Source organism: Pristiophorus japonicus, chromosome 15, assembly GCF_044704955.1.
Source record: "Pristiophorus japonicus isolate sPriJap1 chromosome 15, sPriJap1.hap1, whole genome shotgun sequence".
NCBI lineage: Eukaryota > Metazoa > Chordata > Chondrichthyes > Pristiophoridae > Pristiophorus > Pristiophorus japonicus.
This window is the reverse complement of record NC_091991.1, coordinates 39,690,526-39,715,358: the sequence shown is the minus strand read 5'-3', so window position 1 is coordinate 39,715,358 and position 24,833 is coordinate 39,690,526. Positions and strand designations below refer to the sequence as shown.

At 44.5% G+C, this 24,833-nt stretch overlaps 1 protein-coding gene across 13 annotated transcripts in view; it reads left to right on the top strand.

The window, feature by feature from the left end:
• LOC139280710 (suppressor of tumorigenicity 7 protein homolog) overlaps positions 1-24,833 on the top strand; it is a 210,304-nt gene that overhangs the window by 47,743 nt on the left and 137,728 nt on the right. The window contains exons 1-2 of one of the 13 annotated variants that reach the window (XM_070900341.1): positions 18,038-18,312; positions 19,162-19,287. The exons of 9 other annotated variants lie outside the window; for them this stretch is intronic. In XM_070900341.1, the coding sequence (XP_070756442.1) occupies position 19,287 (1 nt within the window). In that variant the 5' untranslated portion in view covers positions 18,038-18,312; positions 19,162-19,286. Of the gene's footprint in view, positions 1-920; positions 943-18,036; positions 18,313-19,060; positions 19,288-24,833 lie in introns of those variants that run through there. 3 more of the 13 variants (XM_070900342.1, XM_070900339.1, XM_070900340.1) reach the window with 3 other exon arrangements.

Genomic DNA, 24,833 nt, shown 5'->3' with positions numbered 1-24,833 from the left:
GTTTACATAGGATTTTTCAGTGAAACATGTGACCCAAGTACTAATTTTAATATATTTTAAGTTAGATTTGTATAATGGCAGAATTTTAAGTAACATTTGTTTTTAATACATTGAAGGTTGCGGGCATTTTAATATTCTGGGATGGTGCTGCTCTAAATATTCTATATATGCCTCATATTTTGACTATAATATGTGATGATGGGAGAAGTTTCTGATATAACTAGTTACTGGAGTTGAACTGCAGAAAGTTTAGAAGATTCTTAGATGGCGAGATTCTTCCTCTAAGTATTGATTAATTTACAGTATGATTTCTTACTGACATGCTTTGCCTCTTAAGCTACTATTTTCTAGATCTTTCTTTTCCCCTCTGATCACACGTCTGATCTATTTCTACTTTATTCTAGTCAACCATTCAAAGACATTCAACAGCATTATCATCGCCGAATCCCCGACCATCAACATCTTGGGGGTCACCATTGACCAGAAACTTAACTGGACCAGCCATATAAATATTGTGGCAACAAGAGCAGGTCAGAGGCTGGGTTTCTGCAGTGAGTGCATCACCTCCTGACTCCCAAAGCCTGTCCACCATCTACAAAGCATAAGTCAGCAGTGTGATGGAATACTCGCCACTTGCCTGGATGGGTGCAACTCCAACAACACTCAACAAGCTCGACACCATCTAGGACAAAGCAGCCCGCTTGATTGGCACCCCATCCACCACCTTAAACATTCACTCCCTTCACCACCGGCATACCGTGGCTGCAGTGTGTACCATCTACAAGATTACATAGGCTATACTGTAAGATTTCTAAATTGACAGCAAGACCAATTCTTTTAAAACAATTTGGAATAAGTTTATTAAACCCACACACATCCACATCATCATCATCATCATAGGCAGTCCCTCGGAATCGAGGAAGACTTGCTTCCACTCCTGAAGTGAGTTCTTTGGTGGCTGAACAGCCCAATACGAGAGCCACAGACTTTGTCACAGGTGGGATAGATAGTTGTTGAGGGAAGGGGTGGGTGGGATTGGTTTGCCGCACGCTCTTTCCGCTGCCTGTGCTTGATTTCTGCACGCTCTCTGCGTTGAGACTCAAAGTGCTCAGCACTTCCTCCACTTAGGGCGGTCTTTGGCCAGGGACTCCCAGGTGTCAGTGGTGATGTCGCACTTTATCAGGGAGGCTTTGAGGGTGTCCTTGTAACGGTTCCGCTGCCCACCTTTGGCTCGTTTGCCGTGAAGGAGCTCCGCTTGCTTTGGGAGTCTCGTGTCTGGCATGCAAACTATGTGGCCTGCCCAGCGGAGCTGATCAAGTGTGGTCAGTGCTTCAATGCTGGGGATGTTAGCCTGGACGAGGACACTGATGTTGGTGCACCTGTCCTCCCAGGGGATTTGTAGGATCTTGCGGAGACATCATTGGTGATACATCTCCAACGACTTGAGGTGCCTTCTGTACATTGTCCATGCCTCTGAGCCATACAGGAGGGCGGGTATTAATACAGCCCTGTAGATCATGAGCTTGGTGGTAGATTTGAGGGCCTGGTCTTCGAATACTCTTTTCCTCAGGCGGCCGAAGGCTGCACTGGAGGCGGTGTTGAATCTCCGCATCAGTGTCTGCTTTTGTTGACCAGAGGCTCCCGAGGTATGGAAAATGGTAAACGTTGTCGAGGGCTGCGCGTGGATCTTGATGTCTGGGGGGGCAGTGCTGTGCGGCGAGGACAGGCTGGTGGAGGACCTTTGTCTTACGGATGTTTAGAGTATGGCCCATGCTCAGTAAATACATCGACTATATCCTGGAGTTTAGCCTTAGAATGTGCGCAGAAGCAGGTGTCGTCCGCATACTGTAGCTCAACGACAGAGGTTGGGGTGATCTTGGACTTGGCCTGGAGGCTGTGTCGGTTAAACAACTTCCCACTGGTTCTGTAGTTATGCACATAGCCTATCAAACACAACTGCAGTCTATTTGTATCCTATGGACTCTACTAAGTTACAGCAGGTGAGGTAATGAGTTACAGATTTACACAGACATATATTTCCCTCTGTGTCAAGCAAAGCACGCAGCCTTCCTCCTTGCTCTGGTTCTGTAGAGGGAGGCTTCCTGCTTCGCGCGTGGTCATCAAAGAGGGAACAGGCTTTAAACTTGCCTTTTTATATCTCTTGAGGTCCATTGTCTCTCAACATAAATTGGTAAGGCCCCAGGATTGGGTCTTAGTTCCAGGGCAGTTTTTTATTGCAGGAATTGGAGCCGTTCCTTGATTAGGTTAATCGTTTTCCAATTAGCACCTTTTGGTTTCGATGGGTTTCAAAGTCATACTCCTTTTGTTCCTCAAGCTCCGCCCACCCAGAGAAGACTTGAACTTGAATATCCATTTTGTGTTCCTGAGTTCAAAACTGCAGCCTGCCTGTGTAATCTGCACTTCTGCCCTTTATACATACACACACAATTCACCTTTATTACATACACTCCATATCAATTCTATCATTAATATACACTTTTATTCTTACAATACGGCACAGAAACAGGCCATTCGGCCCAACCAGTCCATGCCGAGATTGACTGAGCTTTGTAACACACATAGGGTAGCTATGATTGCACTGCAGCAACTCGCCAAGGCTTCTTCGGCAGTACCTCCCAAACTCGCAACCTCTGCCAGCTAGAAGGACAAGGGCAGCAGGCGCATGGGAACACCACCACCTCCAAGTTCCCCTCCAAGTCACACACCATCCTGACTTGGAAGTATATTTCCGTTTCTTCGTCGTTGCTGGGTCAAAATCCTGGAACTCCCTCCCTAACAGCACTGCAGGAGTACCTTCACCACACAGACTGCAGCGGCTCAAGAAGGCGGCTCTCCATTACCTTCTCAAGGGCCATTAGGGATGGGCAATAAATGCTGGCCTTGCCAGCGACGCCCACATTCCATGAATGAATAAAAAATACCTTTCCTTTCTCTCGCTGCAGAATTTGTAGAGGCCATTTTTCCGCTTTGGTTTGGTTATTGATCCACAGAGTCAGGCTTGTTTAGTCTGAACTTGTTGATTCTAGTTATGCACTTATGTAGCAAGCTCAGCATTATTCCCCGTTGTTCAAAGTCTCTTGCCCATGTAACACCACCTTGCACTATATTTAAGCTTTCACACTTCTACATTGTCCTGCAGCAAAACAACTGCTGCAGTTTGTTATTTAGGTAGAATCTACAGGCTCTGTATTCTCTAAATTAACTCAGCATCATTTTTGTGTCTTCTCACTCACCCCTTGGAGAAGAGTGTGAAGCAGTGGAAAAACTCGCGGGTTGATTAGCAGTCTGACAGGCCGTAACGTGGACACTGCTTCCATGGCTGTAACCATCTTTTTACACCAGCCGATTGGGGCGTTAGTGCTATACTGAGTGTGGTTTGAACCCTGCACCTTCTGACTCAGGCGGAATGCCACCACTGCGCCAAAGGCGTGCTCACATAAATTAACTTAAGCGAGTAGTTATATCTTTTGATAATGTTTAAATTAATGTTTCCTTATTTTCAAAGCATGCCATTGTCTTGTGTTCCAGTTCAAACTTCTGCTTTAACTGTTCTCAACACTATAAAACTTTAATACCATCTTTTTGCAATAGTTTATATTTATTTGTCATTGTTCCATTGGCCTATCCTCCTGGAGCAGTAATCTAACGCTGGTATTCCGTTTCCTGCTCTCCTCTATTCTTTATAATACATAATGCCCCCTTGGTGGTTTTGTGACCAGAGTTGGATGCAATTTTCAATCTTTGGCCTCTTTAATGTTTTAAGAGAGGTAATACAGAATTCTTAAACTCCTGGCAATGTACCGGAACAATCTGCTTTTCGTGTAAAATGGTGATTTAACTAAAACTGATCATCTCCAAGGTTAATCTTGAACAGCTTTCAAATCCTCCTGTACCTCACTTTCATAATTGCACAACCATTCAGATGGTTTGCAGCGTGAATATTAGTTGTCCCCATATGTGTTACTTTGTATTTCCCACATTAAACATAATTTTCCAGTCCCAAGTACATTTGACTTCTAGAGGCCAAAATTCCCTCTCGTTCCGGTTGGGGGTGGTAACCTTTCTAGGGCTGGACATTCTATGCCCGGCGATAAGTCCCATCTCGGAAGTGAAATTCCTGTTACCGTCCCTCTCAGGAAGTGGAGCATAATGTCCGTGAAAGGGGAGGGACGCTGCGAGATCTGCATGGCCCATTGATGGCCTCCACTGGGCCACTAGGGCTAAGGGGTGTCGTGGCCGCAGCCTGGCACTGAAATGGAGTGCATGACCGCAGCCCAGGCCCCACGAAAGGAGCGGACAACGGCCCGACCAGTAAGGGGGGGGGGGGGGTAAGAAAAAAAAGATGGTGGCGCGCGGCGAAACGCACCTCCCCTTTAAGTTTCGCCCCGTGATGGGTGTGTGGCCTGGTTTGCGACCCATGAGGCGGAAACGGGCCGCCATGGGGTGAAAAGGGATCGCCAAGCATGGTGATGACGTCATCATCGCCGGTGCAGCGGCCCGGGGCACTACCAGCAGTTCCATTGCATTCGCGCCTCCGCTAACTCCTGCACAATTCCGTGGGAGCCGGTGACGAATGGATTGGGAGTTATTGGTAGTTGAACAAATGTCTGTTTGACAAAGTGCTCATTCACTGCCATGTAAATGCTGTAAAATGTAATGAGAAATAAACAGTCTGTGAAATTTATGCACCCTCAGATTAAATACTTAAAATTGTGATTCTGAGATTTTATGGCTGTGATGAAGAAACATTAATCCAATCCTTGGATGATTCATAAATTGAAATGCTGATTCTCTATTTTCAGTATTCAGCAGTAACTAACTCTGGGCACTACACTTCAGGAAGCATGTCAAAGCTCTAAAGAGGGTGGGGAGAAGATTTGCCAGAGGGACTTCAGTTATGCGGAGAGACTAGAGAAGCTGGGAGTGTTCCCCTTAAGGCAGGAAAGGATAAGGGAACAGTTAAGAGAGGTGCTCAAAATGATGTGGGGTTTTTATCGGGTAGATAAGGAGAAACTGTTTCCAATGGCAGGTGGGTTGGTGATCAGAGGACAGAGATTTCAAATAATTGGCAAAAGAACCAGAGGGAAACTGAGGAGAATGTATTTTACACAGCAAGTTGTTATGATTGGAACTGTACTGCCTGAAGGGTGGTGGAAGCAGATTGAGCAGTAACTTTCAAAAGGCAATTGGATATATACTTACCAACAAGAAAAAATTGCAAGGCTATGGGGAAAGAGCAGGGGATTTGGATTAATTGGAGAGTGCTTTCAAAAAGCTGGCACAAGGATGATGGACCGAATGGCCTCCTTCTGTGTTGTAAGGTTCTATGATACAGGACACTTGACAGATTTTGTTTTAAAAACAGGTCAAATTATATTGTGCATGCTTGTTATCCCATTTTCCTCAACAATGGTGATGCATCTTAGCTGCATCAAATATTGCCAACCTCCGACATCCTCAAAAAAACCTGCTTCCAGCAAGGAGTCAACATAGTGATCAGGAACAAGAACCGTGGTTGATATATTTCCCATCTTAGAACATAAGAACATAAGAAATAGGAACAGGAGTAGGCCATACGGCCCCTCGAGCCTGCTCCGCCATTCAATAAGATTGTGGCTGATCTGATCATGGACTCAGCTCCACTTTCCCGCCCGCTCTCCATAACCCCTTATCCCCATGTCGTTTAAGAAACTGTCTATTTCTGTCTTCAATTTTTTCAATGTCCCAGCTTCCACAGCTCTCTGAGGCAGCGAATTCCACAGATTGGCAACCCTCAGAGAAGAAATTTCTCCTCATCTGTTTTAAATGGTCGACCCCTTATTCTAAGATCATGCCCTCTAGTTCTAGTCTCCCCCATCAGTGGAAACATCCTCTCTGCAGCACCCTGTCAAGTCCTCTCATAATCTTATACGTTTCGATAAGATCACCTCTCATTCTTTTGAATTCCAATGAGTAGAGGCCTAACCTACTCAACCTTTCCTCATAAGTCAACCCCCTCATCTCCAGAATCAACCTAGTGAACCTTTTCTGAACTGCCTCCAAAGCAAGTATATCCTTTTGTAAATATGGAAACCAAAACTGCACGCAGCATTCCAGGTGTGGCCTCACCTATACCTCATATAGCTGTAGCAAGACTTCCCTGCTTTTATACTCCATCCCCTTTGCAATAAAGGCCAGGATACCATTGGCCTTCCTGATCACTTGCTGTACCTGCATACTATCCTTTTGTGTTTCATGCACAAGTACCCCCAGGTCCTGCTGTACTGCGGCACTTTGCAATCTTCTCCATTTAAATAATAACTTGCTCTTTGATTTTTTTTTCTGCCAAAGTGCATGACCTCACACTTTCCAACATTATACTCCATCTGCCAAATTTTTGCCCACTCACTTAGCCGGTCTATGTCCTTTTGCAGATTTTTTGTGTCCTCCTCACACGTTGCTTTTCCTCCCATCTTTGTATTGTCAGCAAACTTGGCTCAGTTACACTCAGTCCCTTCTTCCAAGTCGTTATTAAAGATTGTAAATAGTTGGGGTCCCAGCATTGATCCCTGCGGCACCCCACTAGTTACTGGTTGCCAACCAGAGAATGAACCATTTATCCCGACTCTCTGTTCTCTGTTAGTTAGCCAATCCTCTATCCATGCTAATATATTACCCCCAACCCCGTGAACTTTTATCTTGTGCACCTATCTTTTATGTGGCACTTTGTCAAATGCCTTCTGGAAGTCCAAATACATCACATCCACTGGTTCCCCTTTATCCACCCTGTTTGCTATATCCTCAAAGAACTCCAGCAAATTTGTCAAACATGACTTCCCCTTCATAAATCCATGCTGACTCTGCTTGACCAAATTTTGCTTTTCCAAATGTCCTGCTACTGCTTCTTTAATAATGGACTCCCAACATTTTCCCAACCACAGATGTTATGCTAACTGGTCTATAGTTTCCTGCTTTTTGTCTGCCTCTTTTTTTAAATAGGAGCGTTACATTTTCAGTTTTCCAATCTGCTGGGACCTCTCCAGAATCCAGGGAATTTTGGTAAATTACAACCAATGCATCCACAATCCCTGCCGCTACTTCTCTTAAGACTCTAGGATGCAAGCCAGCATCCTCGACAATTGCTAGGTCAATCACATTGCCCCTCCCAGTGTCACTCAGGATGAGGTAACTATTTCAAGGATAGAGCCTGGAACTTTCCATGCATGTATGGTTCAGTTCCACATATTTTTGGGGTCAACTGGTCTCTGATGTGCAGAAAACCATCACCATCTCCAAAATAAACTACTGAGAAATCTGTGTGAAAAAATATAGTACGAGTACTTTGGTCTTGTTTCAGCTTGATAGAGGTTTTTTACCTCCGTCACAAGAGAAAAGGACGAGTTCAAAGTCTGCTACAGTTTATCTCCCACCCTGCAGCAACAACCATTTACATTGATATAGCGCCTCTAACATAGTAAAATTTGACACTGAGCCACATAAGGAGATATTAGGACAGGAGATCAAAGGTGTGGTCAAAGAGGTAGATTTTAAACCTAACAGCGTACAAGTGTTATGAATACCATACAGTCACCAGTCTGGTATTCTAACTGAAAGGGAGCAGCCAAGTCCCCACATTCAAACAAATCAATATTGCGGGATTTGCTCAGTTATGTGTAACTCTGCCAATCACTTTTGATGGTTATTTAAAACCAGGAAGCCCTTGCAACAGTTTTTAAAGAGTGTCTGATGAAGTGTTTCAAAAGTTGAACTTGATCCAAAAAATGGTTGGAACCTTCAGGGAGTGATAAGCTGGACTAGCTAGCTCTTAGAATTAGAAAAATAACTGAGAAGAAGGAAACTGCATATATAAAAGTTATCTACAGAAGAATCACTTGGCTTATAGATTGCAAACTTTGGCTTTTCTAATTTGAGGAGTAGGTTAGTATCATTTCTATTGTAAATATATATATTATATTTAAGGCAGAGATGAACAGATTTTTGAGCGATAAGGGAATAAGGGGTTATGGGGAGCGGGCAGGGAAGTGGAGCTGAGTCCGTGATCAGATCAGCCATGATCTTATTAAATGGCGGAGCAGGCTCGAGGGGCCAAATGGCCTCCTGCTCTTATTTCTAATGTTCTAATTTCTGTTATATTAGTTGCTTCATCTTTTGTTCAACAAATTTGCTTAATAGTTAAAAATCTAAAACAAAGGCAGATGTGATAAAAACAGAAAATGCTGGAAATCTCAGCGGGTAAGGCAGCATCTGTGGAGAGAAAAATAGAGTTAATGTTTCAGGTCGATGACCCTTTGTCAGAACTGACGAATGTTCAAAAAGAACAGATCTTAAGGAGTACTGAAAGGGGGAAGGGAAGAAAGAACAAAAGGGAAAGTCTGTGACAGGGTGGAAGGCAGGAGAGATTAGAGAGACAAAAGGGATGATGGGCCAAATTGAAATGGTAATGCCAGAAGTTAGAAAAAGGTTAGTCTAGAGCAGATGTTGTGATACTCTACTGCTTTTTGAAGTTGGAAGAATATTCCTGTGGTGGCACAGGGTAGAACCAGGAGTTAAAATAATTAACAAAAAGGTTTTTTGGACAGGCTAGATATCAGGAACGTTCTCGGGACTGTAGGAAGCTTAGATTCATCTATGACAGAAGGCTACTTCGAGATGGAGGCAGATTAGACCTAAAAATGTAACAATTCACGTAAGTAGAATTTCTGTTTTCCTGATGCAAGGTGTACACCATTTCTTTGCTGCTTGGTACTGTTACCAACTTAGCTATTGAGGAGCCTAGAGATGCGTTGTGTAATGGTGGCTGGGTTATATCTGCTTTTTTGCTAATTTGAATAAAAGTTAGAATCATAGAATGGGTACAGCACGAAAGAAGGCCATTTGGCCCGTCGAGCCCGTGCTGACTCTCAGCTAGTCCCACTCCCCCGCCCGTTCCCTGTAGCCCTGCAAATTTTTTTCCTTCAGATATTTATCCAACTCCCTTTTGAAAGATAAGATTGAGTCTGCCTCCACCACCCTTTCAGGCAGTGCATTCCAGATCCCAACCACTCGCCTCTTACATCGCCTTTGGTTCTTCTGCTAATCACCTTAAATCTGTGTCCTCTGGTTCTTCACCCTTCTGCTAATAGCAACAGTTTCTCTCTGTTTGCTCTGTCCAGACCCCTCATGATTTTGAACACCTCTATCAAATCTCCTCTTAATCATCCCTGCTCCAAGAAGAACAACCCCAGAGTTATGATAATTTATAATGAGATTAAAATGCAAATTCATGTTCGACTATCCAGATGTTGGCACTGTGGAATGCCACTCAAAATGGCAGTGCTTCCTGCCATTCTTCTTCCTATAGGTTATAGCATGGTTTGTCTACACAAAGGAAATATTGCCAATTTGCATTGTGCCTGTAATTGGTACATTGTTACCATAAAGTGAGCAGTCACTCTCCCCACTGTCATCATTATAGGCAGTCCCTTGAAATCGAGGAAGACTTGCTTCCACTCTCAATGTGAGTTCTTAGGTGACTGTACAGTCCAATACGGGAATTACAGTCTCTGTCACAGGTGGGACAGACAGTCGTTGAAGGAAAGGGTGGGTGGGGAGTCTGGTTTGCCGCACGCTCCTTCCGCTGCCTGCACTTGCTTTCTGCATGCACTCGGCGACGAGACTCGAGGTGCTCAGCGTCCTCCCGGATGCTCTTCCTCCACTTAGGGCGGTCTTTGGCCAGGGACTCCCAGGTGTCGGTGGGGATGTTGCACCTTATCAAAGAGTCTTTGAGGGTGCCCTTGAAACGTTTCCTCTGCCCACCTTGGGCTCGCTTGTCGTGTAGGAGTTCCGAGTAGAGCGCTTGCTTTGGGAGTCTTGTGTCGGGCATGCGAACAATGTGGCCCGCCCAATGGAGCTGGTCGAGTGTGGTCAGTGCATAGATGCTGGGGAAGTTGGCCTGATCGAGGACACTAACGTTGGTGGGACTGTCCTCCCAGGGGATTTGCAGGATCTTGAGGAGACAACGCTGGTGGTATTCCCCACAGTCAATGGATTTACCACTTCAGGGCTAAATAATCCCATTACTTGATTGGCAGCAATTGAATGTTTAACAGAGCAGGACTTGAATGCTTTACCCAGTAGGCTATCAACTAGCAGTTTTTAAACTAGTAGGCAAAAAAATTTAGCGCCGGACGATAATTAGCACCGGTGATCATGAAATTGCGTCTTACCACTCTAAGAGTAAAAGAGCTCTTTTCTTAGGGCGATAGCATCGTCAAGCGCAGCACTACCCTTAGCGCTAATTAATTTCAGCTGTGCTCATGTCTGCAGTCATCAGACATGCTGGCTCCAACTGGATCTTTAAGGGGAGGGGCTATGATATCACACAACCTCAAACCCACCATTCCATCTCTGCTGTTGGTGTTGAAGGAGCAACATGGCTGCTCAGGGATCAAGACGACGTCCTTCAGGCTCTTGTGGAGGCGGTGGAGAGGCGACCGGCCTCCATGTTTCCTGAGACTGACAGGAGGCCAATGCCAGCCGCCTACAGGTGCCTATGGAGGGAGGTAGCACAATATCTGTCTGCCAGCAGCGTGGTGAACAGCACAGCGACGCAATGTCACAAGAAGTTCAATGACCTCACTCGGGTGGTCAGGGTGAGTACATTCTTCCACAACCTCTGCATGCCACAATGTCAAGACAATTATTTGTAAACACTCTAGAAACTGCTGCATCCCAGCACTCACACAATGTGTCCACCAACTAAAAATCACATCCACATCTCAGCACTTGCATACATTAACAGCTATTCAACTACGGTATCCACATGTGACAACCACATAGCTGCATAGTCACCTAAAGGCTTTTTTTTCCTCTTAGCAGGCCAAACTGGCGCATAACAGACAGGAGCAAGACCTGAGGCCCCTCACTGACCTGGAACGAAGAGTCCAGGAGACCATCGGCCCACAAGTGGTAGGAGCTGCAGCACGCGGCCACGCCGACCCCATGGGGACAGTACTGGTATGTTCCTCACCTCTCTGTCTTCCCTCATGCAACTTCCCCCTCAAACCACAAGCCTTTCCCATTTTGCATTAAAGTGTAGTGTCTCCATTAGTTGCTCCCTTCCTGCCCTCCTCCCCTGAACTTAACCGCACTCTTGTGCCTTTAAGCTTTCAGATGATGAGCAGCAGTGGGTCCCTCAGCCTTCCAGTGAGAGTGCCGAGGGAGACGAGGACGAAGGATAGGAGACCCCAGCTCAGACACAGTCACATAGAAAAATAGATATTTACAGCGCCGAAAGAGGCCATTTCAGCCCATCGTGCCTGCGCCGGCCGACAAAGAGCCACACGGCCCTCGGTCAGCAGCCCTGAAGGTTACATAAAAACCTATGAACAATGAACAATGGTGGACAGGTAAAGAGCATCCGGCCCAACCAGTCCACCCCGCACAACTGCAATACCCCATGTATCGCAACACTTTACACTCCACCCCACCCGGAACAATGTGATCTCCTGGGAGAGGCAAATTAAACAGATAAAAACCCAGGCCAATAGGCCAAGGAAATCTGGGAAGATTCCTCTCCGACCCATCCAGGCGATCGAAACTAGTCCAGGAGATCACTCTGGCCGTATTAGATGCCCTGAAATACTTACCATCGTATCTGCACCAGCCAACAAAAGGTTATCCAGTCTAATCCCACTTACCAACTATATGTCCGTAACCCTGCAGGTCACGGCACTTCAAGTGCTTATCCAAGAACCTTTTAAATGTAGTAAGGGTTTCTGCCTCTACCACCTTTCCAGGAAGTGAGTTCCAGACCCCCACAACTCTCTGCGTGAAGAAGCTTCCCCTCAAATCCCCTCTAAACCTTCCACCAACCACCTTAAACCTATGCTCCCTCGTAATTCATCCCATCACCAAGGGAAATAGGCCCTTGCTACCCACTATATCCAGGCCCCTCAAAATTTTATACACCTCAATGAGGTCTCCCCTCAGCCTCCTCTGTTCCAAGGAGAACAAACCCAGCCTATCCAATCTGTCCTCATAGCTAAGATTCTCCATTCCAGGCAGCATCTTCGTAAATCTCCTCTGCACCCTCTCCAGTGCAATCACATCCTTCCTATAATACGGTGACCAGAACTGCACGCAGTATTCCAGCTGTGGCTTAACCAGTGTATTATACAATTTAAGCATAACCTCCCTGCTCTTGTATTCTATGCCTCGGCCAATAAATGCAATCATTCCGTATGCAATCATTCCTGTTGCTTTCAGGGATCTGTGGACAAGCACTCCAAGGTCCCTTTGTTCATCTTCTAAGTGGCCTACTGTTTAATGTGTATAGCCTTTTCTTATTAGCCCTCCCCAAGTGCATTACCTCACACTTTTCCAAATTAAATTCCATTTGCCACTGCTCTGCCCACCTGACCAGTAGATTGATATCCTCCTGCAGTCCATGACTTTCCTCTTCATTATCAACCATACAGCCAATTTTAATGTCATCTGTAAACTTCTTAATCATACCCCCTATATTCAAATCTAGATTAATGATGTATACCACAAAAAGCAAGGGACCCAGAGTCCTGCGGAGCCCCACAGGAAACATCCTTCCAGTCACTAAAACATCCATCAACCACTACCCTTTGCTTCCTACCTCTAAGCCAATTTTGGATCCAACTTGCCACTTTGCCCTGCATACCATGGACTTTTACCTCATGATTAGTCTGCCATGTGGGACCTTATCAAAAGCTTTGCAAAAGTCCATATACACTACATCGTACGCACCGCCCTCATCGACCCTCCTGGTTACCTCCTCGAAAAATTCAATCAGGTTAATCAAACACGATCTTCCCTTAACAAATCTGTACTGACTGACCCTGATTAATCTTTGCCTTTCTATATGTCGGTTTATCCTGTCCTTCAGGATTTTTTCCAATATTTTCCCACCACTGAAGTTAGGTTGACAGGTGTGTAATTACTCGGCCTATCCCTTTCTCCCTTCTTAAACAAGGGTACCACATTAGCAGTCCTTCGGCACCATGCCTGAATCCAAAGAGGACTGGAAAATGATGGTCAAGGCCTCTGCTAGTTCCTCTTTTACTTCACTCAACAGCCTGGAATGCATTTCATCTGGGCCTGGGGACTTATCTACTTTCAAAGCTGCTAAACCCCTTAATACCTTCTCTCTCCTCGATAGCAGTATCTGCATTGCCTCTTTCCTTTGTGAAAACAGATTCAAAGTATTCATTAAGAACCATACCCACATCCGCCTCCACACACAGATTACCCTCATGGTCTCTAATAGGCCCTATTCTTTCTTTAGTTATCCTCTTGCTCTTAATATATTTATAGAACATCTTTGGGTTTCATTGATTTTACTTGCCAATAATTTTTTATCACACCCAAGTGCTCTCCGACTGATACGCCTTCCATCTACCCCAGCTTCATTCCCCAAAACTAAATCTAGAACCGCCCCCTCTCGTGTTGGGCTTGTTACATACTGACTAAAAAGGTTCTCTTGAATGCATTTTAGGAATTCCGTATCCTCTATACCGTCACATTATATTTGTCCCAGCAAGCTGCCCCTGAATCTGGAGAGACGATGTCGGTGGAGGAAGCAATGTTCCTGAGCTTTTGATGAGGGTGATGCTCTGGGACCTAGTGGCATGCAGCAACACCATGGGGCAAGGGAAGCTCGAGGGCCTACTTCCCGGAGGGTGAGTTCGCGTGCAAGTTCTGCTCAGCAGGACTCAGATGAAGACCTTGACATGGAGGCTATGGCCAGATGGTCAGCGGACATGCACAGCGAGCTTTTGGGTGCTATGGCAAGGGTGCCCGAGCGCATGGGTGCACTTGCTAGGAGTTTGGAGGAGTCCGCCTCCAGCATTGCGCGTGTCTCCCAGCACACCTTTGAGCCCATCTTTGGTAGCTTCCAAAGCATGGTAGACTTGCAGAGAGACAGTGGGGACCCGGACCTCATGCCCGCGTATCATGGGTGAGGTGTCAGCAGCTATTTCAACACAGGCAGCAGCTATTTCTGCTCTGATGCTGACTCAGATTGATGCCACGTAAGCACTTAACTGCTGCCATCGTTTCTGGGTTCCTCGCAGTCCAACGGGGATCTCACAGTACTGCAGAAAGCCAGCAATCTGTTCTCCAGCAGATTGCTCCGGATGCTGAGGCGCTGTCCCAGGGGAGTGGCAGTGTGTCGGTTGAAATGGAAGGGCTGTCTTCTCCCGGGATTACAGCATTTGGCTCCCACTACTGCCACTTCGCCATTGCACGTGGTGCTGTCTGCACCCCAGCCATCCGAGACTGCTGCCGCCCAGCCTGAGGTGGTGCAATCTGCAGCCTTCCAGGCTCAGAGCTGGTCGAGAACGCCCTGCAAGGCCATCTGCAGTTTCTGTGTTGCAGAGTGAATAGCCTGCTACCAGACTTGCTGCAGGCACTGGGGCCCCATTAAGGAGGAGTAGTAGAGCGGGGAGGGAGGAGAAGGGACCAGGAGGGAAATATGGCAGAAAAGTTAAATAACCCACTGTGCACATAGCCCTTTGTTGCTGCCGCCCAATCACCATGTGATATGTGCTTTAGTGGAAACGCTGCATAATGAGGTGTTGGCGCACCACTCTTGCAGGAGCAACATCGACACGTTCCCTTCTCCATTGTTGCTCCTCCTCCTCCTCCTCCTCCTGAGGTGGACCTGCATTCTCTGGGAGCAATATCTGGGCCCACTCAATGGCCAGGTTGTGCAGCATGCAGCATACAACGACTCGATCAGGGGAGTACAGCAGGGCTCCACCAGAGCGGTCAAGGCATTCAAACCATTGTTTGAGCACCCAGATAGTCTGTTCGATACGGTTCCTGGTGACAGCATGGCTCTCGTTATATGATTGCTCAGCAGGAGTGTTGGGATTGCGGAGCGGTGTCATCAACCAGGTGGCAAGTGCATAATCCCTGTCCGCGAGCTCCATGTGGTGGTTGGAAGAGTCGTGGGACAGTTGCCTGCCGCAGGAGGAATGAACTGTGGATTTAGCCAGGACAGCGGACATTGACGGGGAGGATGGACTGCACACCAACTGAACATTCAGAGGGTGCTAGCCTTTGCGGTTACGGAACACCTGTGCGCTGTGTGCTCGCAATGCCACGTGGGTGCAGTCAATGGCACCCTGAACCATGGGGAATCCTGCTATCCTTACAAATCCACATGTGCGTTCCTGCTGCTTCTCCCTGGACATGCTCCATGAGATGTAGCCCCTTTTCCTGCTGTACAGAGCGTTTGTTACACCCCAGATACAGCAATGCACTGCAAACTGTGAAATGTTTGCTCTATCCCCTGCTGTAGCCTGGAAGGAGAAATTGAGAGCTACTGTGACCTTAACTGCCACTGACAGCGAAGTGATCCTCCTGATATGGGGCTCGAGGTCTTGGTGCAACAGGCGGCACAGCTCTGTGACCACCTCCTTGCTGAGGCATAGCCTTCTAAGGCACTGCCCTTCTGACAGGTGAATGTACGAGAACTGCTCCCGGAAAACCCTTCGAGGGTAAGGCCTCCTGTTGCGACATCTGCGGGCCCTCCCTCTGCCTCTGGGCCCATTTGGCATGATATGTTTCTGGAGCTGCCGCCTTACAAGTAGATGTTGGATGTCAAGGTGCATTGCCAGGACAGCCCCCAGCATGTCCAAAAGTTGTGAGAAATGCTAATGAACCCGACATGGATTTGGACCCAGAAACTTTTGGTACCAAATCTGACACTGAATCTGCTGAGTTACCTGACATCTTAAACATTGGTTCTAAATGTCTGTTTTGAAAGAAAAACAATAGAATTTTATAGCACAGAAAGAACAGCATTCAACTCTTCGGGGCCGAAATTACACCTTTCTATAAGGCTTCTCGGCCACAGGTCGGTGCGGAATGGTCGCTACGGAAGGGCCGGCATTTTTGAAATTGCCCTTCCTCAGGTTTTGAGCTGTGTAGGGGACCGCTCCGCCCGTTTTCCCACAACGGCGTGCATGCGCCAACCCCTTACCGACCGGCGGTGATCCCTTCCTGAAATTGCCCCTTTCCCGGAATTGCCCCACAGGAGTGGCCCCACCGCTGGTTGGTGCCCCAGACAGTTTTTGCTGTCGGTACGCTCTGTGGCTTGGCGGTGTGGCTGCCCTTAAAGGGGAGGTGTCGCTGCCCATGCATTGGGGCAGCCAGAACACATTGAAAACGGTAGGTGCGCCTCGGTTCGGGCGGAGGGCAATTTCGGCCCTTCATGTCTGTGCTGAATCTTGGTAGAAAAATCCAAAACTAATCTCACAGTCCCTGATCTTCCCATAACCTTGTACCTTCCTCTGCTTCAAATATTTATCCAAGTTTCTTTAAAAGAAGGAATGGTCTCTGCCTTAACTGCTTCCTCTAGTAAAGCAACAACCCTCTGTGTAAAAGAAAATGTCTTAACCTCTCTCCTCACTCTCCAAGTGACAATTTTAAATTAATGACAACTCATCACTGATCCTCAACCAGATGAAATAGTCTTTCCTTATTCACTCTATTAAAACTATTCATAATGATGAAAACCTCTCCTTGTATCTCCTCATGGACTTCTCTGCTCCGGTGGAAACAGTTCCAGTATCTCAAGTCTTTCCTCATAAACTATAGTTTCCCAACTCTGGCAAATCCATACTGTAAACTCTCTATGGCTATAATGTCCATTATATAATGGGGCACCCAAAATAGCACACAGTCCACTAACTGTAGGTCAATCAGTGTTTTAGACACATTTATCAGTTTTTCTTTACTGTCATTCTTTACCTCCTATTTATAAAACTTTAATGCTGTTGGCCTTTTTATGGCTGAATCTATGTGCACTCAGCCATTCAGGGGATTATATACAGTATTTGAACACCTAGATCTTCATCCAAACCTAGTGTTCATCCAAACCCTTCACTGTCTTTCTATTGAGTGTATACTCCCATTCGTTGTTTTCTTATCTCCCAAAATGTATTAACGCGCACTTATCCATATTAAATGGAATCTTCTACCTGTCCAAACATTGCTCCAACTTGTCTGTGTTGTCCTGAAATATTTGACAGTCACTTTGCTGTTTGCCAAACTCCCTACTTTTGTGTCGTAGGCAAATTTCCAAATTGTGCTCCATATACATAGAGCAAAAGAGGACCCAGCACTAACTCCTCGGATGCACCACTTCCAACCTTCCTCCAATCTGAGCAACTCCCATTTACTCTGGCTGTTTGTTTCCTCTCTGCCAAGCAACCCTCTGTCCACGTTGCTATATTTCCTCTTGTATCATATGCCTGAATTTTTCCAACGAGACTCTTACGAAACACCTTCCCAAATGCCTTTTGAAGAACCATATTTGCTACATCCATTAAATTCCCTTTCTTTATTCAATTAGTCACTTCTTCAAAAAGCTCTGTTAAATTTGTCACACATGACTTGACTTGCCCTTAACAGTTCCGTCCCAGCTATCCATGGTTAAGCCATACATTTTTAGTTGCTCGCTAATTTTGTCTCAAGTTATTTTTCTTTTTGGTCAGGGTATTTATTTATTTAAAATCAACCATTTAGAAATCATTGATTTACTTGTAGGTTTTCTCTTAGTGTCTTAACAATACCCGTATTTTGTAAAATTGACAAGAAGGTCTGTTTTGCAAATGATATAAGGGAGTTTTGAAACCCTTACACTGTGCAATTGTATTGTAGGCTGCACATCACCTACAGTCTTCTTGCGAGTTCTCTTCATTTTAGCAAGTCATTTGCATATTCCCATTACAGTTCATTATGTTACGGTTTTATATGACTGACAAAATCCGAAACAGAAGTGGTGTCCGGTAGTACAAAGGTTCCCAGAGGAGAATATATAGTCTTTGGGTTTTGCAACAAAAGGCTCGCTCCTGAATCTCGTCTTCCATTCATTCTCTTTCTGCTGCTGGTCCTGGTTAGCAGGAATCAGTCTTTGCAGTAAGTGCCTTTGACGTCACTCAATGTATGCAGCCTGTGCTATTGTCTTACTCTGAGCTGTATTGTGTATCGCAGTGTCTGGTCTCAGCTCTTCATTCAGACTCACTGCAGCAAGACGAGGGAGTGCTTGGGCTTTCATTGCTGTTGAATTTCCAGCAGAAGCTTTTGGCTTTCACTAGTATAAACAGTATTTTGTTGAAGACTGCTGTGTGTTGTATCAGCTTTCAGGCTTGAACAAGGCAGCTGGCAGCCGCAGAGCCTGGGCTGCATTGTCTAGTTTCATGACCCCTGCTGTGTAGCTGCCTCATCTTTTTGCAGCATCTGAACCAGCCATGTTCGGCACGGAGTCTTCATGTAAGTACAGTACTGCAACAGTCCAGTGATTAGTAGCATCTTTAGCGTTGTGCCAAAGCTTTGTTTTATTGCATGAAATGCAGGCTTCATTCAGGGCCACTTCAAACAATGAATTCACAGCTCCTCTCAGAATAGAATTCAGTGTGAAGCAGCTCTGAACGATTCATGTCACTGTATCTGTTTTTGAGAATTTGAGAGAATTATTTTCTGGGTTTTGCTGATGGTTTTATACGAGGTGTGTGTTAACAACACAAATGCGACCGAGGTGGACAGAATAACAAAAATAAGGCCTTTCTGACAGCAGCAATAAATCATGGAGCACGGAGTGGAATGGCTGAATTTGTTACAGAAATGCACTACACAGAATCTACTCCTTGCTCATAAATTATTACAGTGACTTTACTAAAATACGTTTTGTTGAATATTTCGAAGCCTAGTGACAGGACTGGGTTCTAGAGTTCATGAAGTTTAAAAATCCTAAAAGCTCCACATGGTTCCGTGTGATCTGTAACCTGCTCCCATAAATGGAGGGGGTAATGGTATTATTCTCAGCAGAGAATTGGCGACGGGAAACAGGGACAGGACCCCCCCCCCCCCCCCCCCTCCACATACATAATTTTTTATTGCCGAAACTATTGACAGGAGATCTAGACACTGCATACAGGTCCTGAGTGCTCTGGTGCCGTACTTGTCTGATAAGATGCTATAGCGTTGAGCTGCATGGAATCATTTGAGCAGCTGGGCAAATGAATGTGTGTACTGTTGCGAGCTGTCCATCTTGGAAGAGCACCATAGTTTGCATGAGGCTTGGAGAGACCGTGTTATCACGAAGTGAACTGTTATTTACAGGGCTCCCTTGTTTGATAAAGCTGTCCACGCTTTACCCGGTTCACCCTTGTGTTTGCTGATGTCTCTTGCTGCCGTGGTTACCAGATTGTGATGGCTGAAAATTGGTATCTCTTGCAAGCTGGCATAGTAAGTATGGGTTTTTGATGCAGTCTGTGGGTGTTGTATTGCCCCAGCTTTACATGCAGGAGGACTGAGTTTGGCTGCTTGTTGGCAGTGTGACTCACATTCAAAATAAAATGGAATTAGGCTGCCACACAAAATAGCATTTTAGCATTTTAAATATTGTACACAGCAAAAAATATTATGCTCTTCTCATGAGGTGTGATGTGATATTATGACACTAGTAATCATTCTTCTCTTTTTAATTATGACAACCTAATTGAATTAGGAGGCCCTGCAGAGATGTTTATATTTTTATCTGTGGATCTTATCTCACGTTAAATCCTGGTGGCTTCACACTTACCCTCTTTAAGGAGTCTAGGAGCAACGTGACAAAATGGCAGTTTTCAATGGGTTACTTTCATTTTTAGTTCCATGAATGAGCTTTAATGAACGGTTTGGTTTGGCTTGATACATCTCTGCAGTTCTGCAGCTGAGAATTAATTTATCCAGACTTGCAGCAAGTGTTTTTTTTTCTGTTATTCTGAGAAATTGGATGAGCACCTCCATATACTTAAAATCCTGCAACGAGCACTCTGTGCTTAAAGGATTAAATATGGAGTCTGTTTCTGGACTGAAAATTGAGAAATGGTTCTCGAGGCTAACATTTTATCTTTTATCATTCAAATAGAAATCTGCCATATTCCTTTTCAAACAACGCAAATTCCAATTAAAAGTTGGTTTCAAATACAGTAATTACCTCCTCATGTCTTGATGGAGGTACCAGTAACAGAGATGGAAGGAAACAGTGCCTAGTTTATTGTGTGTTTATATTTTTGCATTCAATCTGATGCTTTTTTAAAAATAATAGAATGATAATGGCTCTGAATCAATGAATTATTGTACTTTAATTCTGAACTGATTTACTTATAATTTGTTCTAATATAAAATGGCGCCTCATACATTTCCAGGGCTTGACAGGTTATTTTCTCTTGAACTGCTTCTGAAAGAATATAACAAATATTGTGCAAATCACTGAAACAAAGAGGAGCATTACCTCTCAGTTGATTTGAATAGCTGCATTTTTAGTGTTTGTGATATGTCCAAATCAGGATTTTTATATGCTTCAGCTCAGGGCAGAAGACATAAGGGTGATTCTTAAAATAGGTAGAAATTAATCTGATTGCGGAATCGCTTGAAAATCAGTAGTTTGAACTTAGGCAATTGAGCAAATTGTTGCTTTACTTACAGCAGTTGTGACCTTAGACTAATCAAGTGGCTTATGGCGCGATGGGCTGTGATACAGTAAGTACTGGTTCTGTCGTTGGGATCCAAGAAGCTAGTAAGCAGTGTTCTCCAGTTTGTTTTCATGAGGATCATAATTAAAAAGATTACTCCCATAAGTACTGAAAATATAAAATAAACTAAGAACAAATGTACATTTTTATTTCGTGGTAGATATTAATATGAGCCAATAAACGGGATGATGCCACAGTACAGTTTAATTTGTGCACATGGTCTTATGGTATAGAAGATTCATTGTAGATTAGATTCACAGAACGATTGGATGAAATGGTGAAAAGTACATTGTAGGCCTCCTGCTGCTAAACTGGAGAAAAGTGTATAATATTGACGTGGATTGTGTTTATCAACTTAAAATATGGTGATGATTATTCAAATCTGAAATGCCACATGTCTTCCTCAGTGGCTTAGAGGGCTTCAGCTAAAGTATGGGTGTTACAATTGCCTCAGCCACTTGAGTTAGGGAGGGAAAATTAACCAGAGTTTGCTTTCGGTGATCACCATTTAGTGACCTGCGCTGAAGTGCATGTGTCTGGATGTCAAGTGATGGGCTCAGTCGACTGTGATGTTCCTTGCAGTCAATAGCCTGCTGACACTCGCTGCCAAGGCTCTTAAAGGATAATGGCCACGTGGCAAGATTCTGGAGGATCAGTGGAGCCAGTGGAACTGTACCCAAACAACGGCTTCAGGAGAGGAGACAAAAGAAAGGGAGAAAATTGATTAGAAACAAGATCTAAAATGGCTGCGAGTCTCTGGTGTCTAAACAAAATGTGATAATAACTTCTTCCAGTTAGATGCTTCTTACCGATCTTAAAGGTACTATTCTGGCCATTGTCTCCTGGAAAATTTTCAGTAAGAAGGCATTACATAATAGAGGCTCCGATAGATGTGAGCTTTACGCATGGAGCATGTCATTGAAAAGCAAGGGTTGAGGTGAGATCAACGTAGGTGGAGTGAATAAGTCGGGAATGGGGGGACAAGAGCTGAGGAGATGCTGTGCATTGATATAACAGCAGATTGTGGAATTGCAGTGGCCAGTCCTACTGTATGCAAACATGCATTGATGAAAAAAAATCTCAAGGAACCCTCTTAGTGAAACAATAAACAGGTAATGTGGGCCACTGGGGAAATTAACCAGGATGTTACTAAGGATATGGAACTTCTGTACTCTTCCCTGGTGAGACGTGATTGCTTTCTTATAACAATCTTAACCTTGCAGCAGGTATATATAAATCTGCTCATCTGACTGGATGATTCAGATTTGAATATCCAGCCGTGAAAGAGTATCTGCCGGAGAACCCCAAAGATGCTTCTTCACTGCTAGTGCAGAAAAGCTTTAATTTGAAATACGATTACAGTCCTATTCTTGTGAATATACTGAGGCTATGTTCTCTAACCATGGTATAACAAGAAAATGCTCCTAGTTTAATGCAGTGCAACTTATACCTGCTTCTGTTGTTGCATTTACTGTACTCAGTGTGTGTACAGTTGGCAGTCAGGGAGTCTATGTTTACTCATGCTGTTAAGTGAGGTATTTGTGCATTGCCACCTGCTCAAAACAATTTAGTAAGAATAAATCGGGGAATGGCACAGAGCTCTGGTGTATCACTGCAGCTTTTTCATCCTCCTTCTTTCCCTCTTTTGTTTCCTGAAGACAGTGACTCATATTGGTGTTCTGTGCCATGTGCACCAGCAATCCTTCCATATCTTGCCCAAAAGATAGTTCTTCAAGTCTGTTTTAGATACACAGTTGAACACTATCCTCTCTTCACCCCAAAATCCATGTACATGCCCTTTCCAACTCTATAGTGATCAGGAGTGGGACCTTTCAGATTTCCATCTTACTCCCCGCCCCCCCCCCCCCCAATCCAGACATGCTGAAGATAATTATAGCTTTCCCACCATCTAGATTAGGAGTTGAAACTAGTATCCTCCTGGTTGTATAGCTCTGTACCAGGAGCTATTGGGGCAGCTCCACGTATAAATTTATGATTTTTATGGTATTGCCATTAAGAGTGTTTTAAAAGCATTGCATTGTGGTTCCTTTGATAGCATAGCACAGTGAAGTTATGCAGTAGGTAGCTGGGTTACAAAAATCAGATATGCCCCAGGTTCGATCCCTATTCTTTGCTTAGTTAGAGAAAGAAAGAAAGTCTTGCATTTGTATAGTGTCTTTCACAACCTCAGGATGTCCCAAAGCACTTTACAGCCAATGAAGTACTTTTGAAGCATTGTCACTGTTGTAATGTAAGAAACGCAGCAGCCAATTTGCACACAGCAAGCTCCTACAAACAGCAATGTGATAATGACCAGATAATTTGTTTTACTGAAGTTGATTGAGGGATAAATATTGGCCAGGACACAACTCCCCATCTCTTCTTCAATATAGTACTGTGGGATCTTTTACGTCCATCTGAGAGAGCATACAAAGCCTCGGTTTAGCGTCTCATCCCAAAGACAGCACTGCCGACACTGCAGCACTCCCTCAGTATTGCCCAGGAGCGTCAGCCTGGATTTTTGTGTTCAAGTCTCTGGGGTGAGGCTTGAACCCGCAACCTTCTGCCTCAGAGGCACGAGTGCTACCCACAGAGCCACGGCTGACTCTCAGTTGAGATGGTGATTGGATGCTACAGTTGGCCTCAGAGCCCAGGGAGGGACAAATCAACCAGCGATCCCGTTGCTGATCGCTATCTAGTGACTCCTGCTGAAAGGGCATGTGACTGGACGCTGGATTTTTTAAATGGACAGCTGTGATTGCCACTACTCTGCTGGCAGGAGGGCAACTGCTACCTGCAGAACAATATGTGAGCGGGAAGTGAACATCTTCAGCTTAGGAGAGGAGAAAATCGGCGAAGAAAGTTTTTAAACAAAACTACCCTAGCACTGTACATGGGAAAATCCTCGGGTGAACACCAGTAGTTGGAAGCCTAAGTACACGAATTGCACAATTTTAAAATTAATATACACTGCAAAAATATGAATAGCCATATGATGGATTACGCTAGGGAGGATTCTTAATAAAAATATAAGTCGGCTCCTAATTCTATATTAAATAGAGAATGTTATTGTATTGTTTTTGAACCTTCATATTCCTTTGTAATGAGTACCTTTATAGTCTGATAAAGTCTGCAAAAAATATTCTTTGAAAGTTAGACCTGCACCAACATATCTGGCTTTTATACTTGTTACTTGTAAAAGATCCCAAAGCACCATTTCGAAGAGGAGAAGGTCAGTTATCCCCGGTGTCCTGGCCAATATTTATCCCTCAATCAGTATAACAAAAAAAATAGATTATCTGGTCATTATCACATTGCTGTTTGTGGGAGCTTGCTTGAGCGCAAATTGCCTGCCGCATTTCCTACATTACAACAGTGACTACACTCCAAAGTACTTCATTGGCTGTAAAGTGCTTTGAGATGTCCGGTGGTCGTGAAACGCACTATATAAATCCAAGTCTTTCTTTTTTTAAATTGCTTCCTGTAGGACCTCAAACCAGCATTTGCAATCCTTTTGTTTGCTTTTTAATTGTCTGATCTGTAAGTACTCTTTTGCCTCATAAATTGTTATTCCAGGCCCATGAAAAATAAAAATGAAACGTTGCAGCATCTTGCAGTAGTTGCTACTTTTCCAGTGTTCAGGTAGAAGTTGAGGAAATGTTCCGGTTTGAATATTTCTTGCCAGTGCTATTTGCTGACCTTTGAAGTTGACTTTTTGATTATGGCTCTGTAGCTGACAGGAACCCTGGGGCCAGGAGCAGAGGTCATTGGCATTGATATCCATTGCAAAAACATGAATATCTTCATGATAGATGGTGCCGGGGAGATCTTTATTTTAATAAGCCGACTTCCTTAGCTTCTGCCTTTGTGTTGGGAAGAAGGGTTTCAATAATGGTGGGACACGGATGCGTTTTAAAACAAGAAGTGAGAAATATCCAGGAAGAAACTTGTGAAGTTTTGTTCTATGCTCTTAGGTTAAGAGAGTTCAAGCTGTAATGACAATGAGTGTTAGCTGATGAAAACACTGAAATTGTTTCCCTTTTGCTGTCTTTCTGTTCAGATTGGATTTGAAATGCTTTGAAAAGTTTTTTTGAAAATCTGCTATTTCCCAGCTCTCCTGAAGTTGCTGACTAATGGAAAGAATTGTATTTATTAAACACCTTTCATGACCTCAGGATGCCCTAAAGCACTTTACAGCTAATAAAGTTCTTTTGAAGTGTAGTCATTGTGATAATGTAGGAAACACAACAGCCAATTTGTGCATAGCAAGATCCC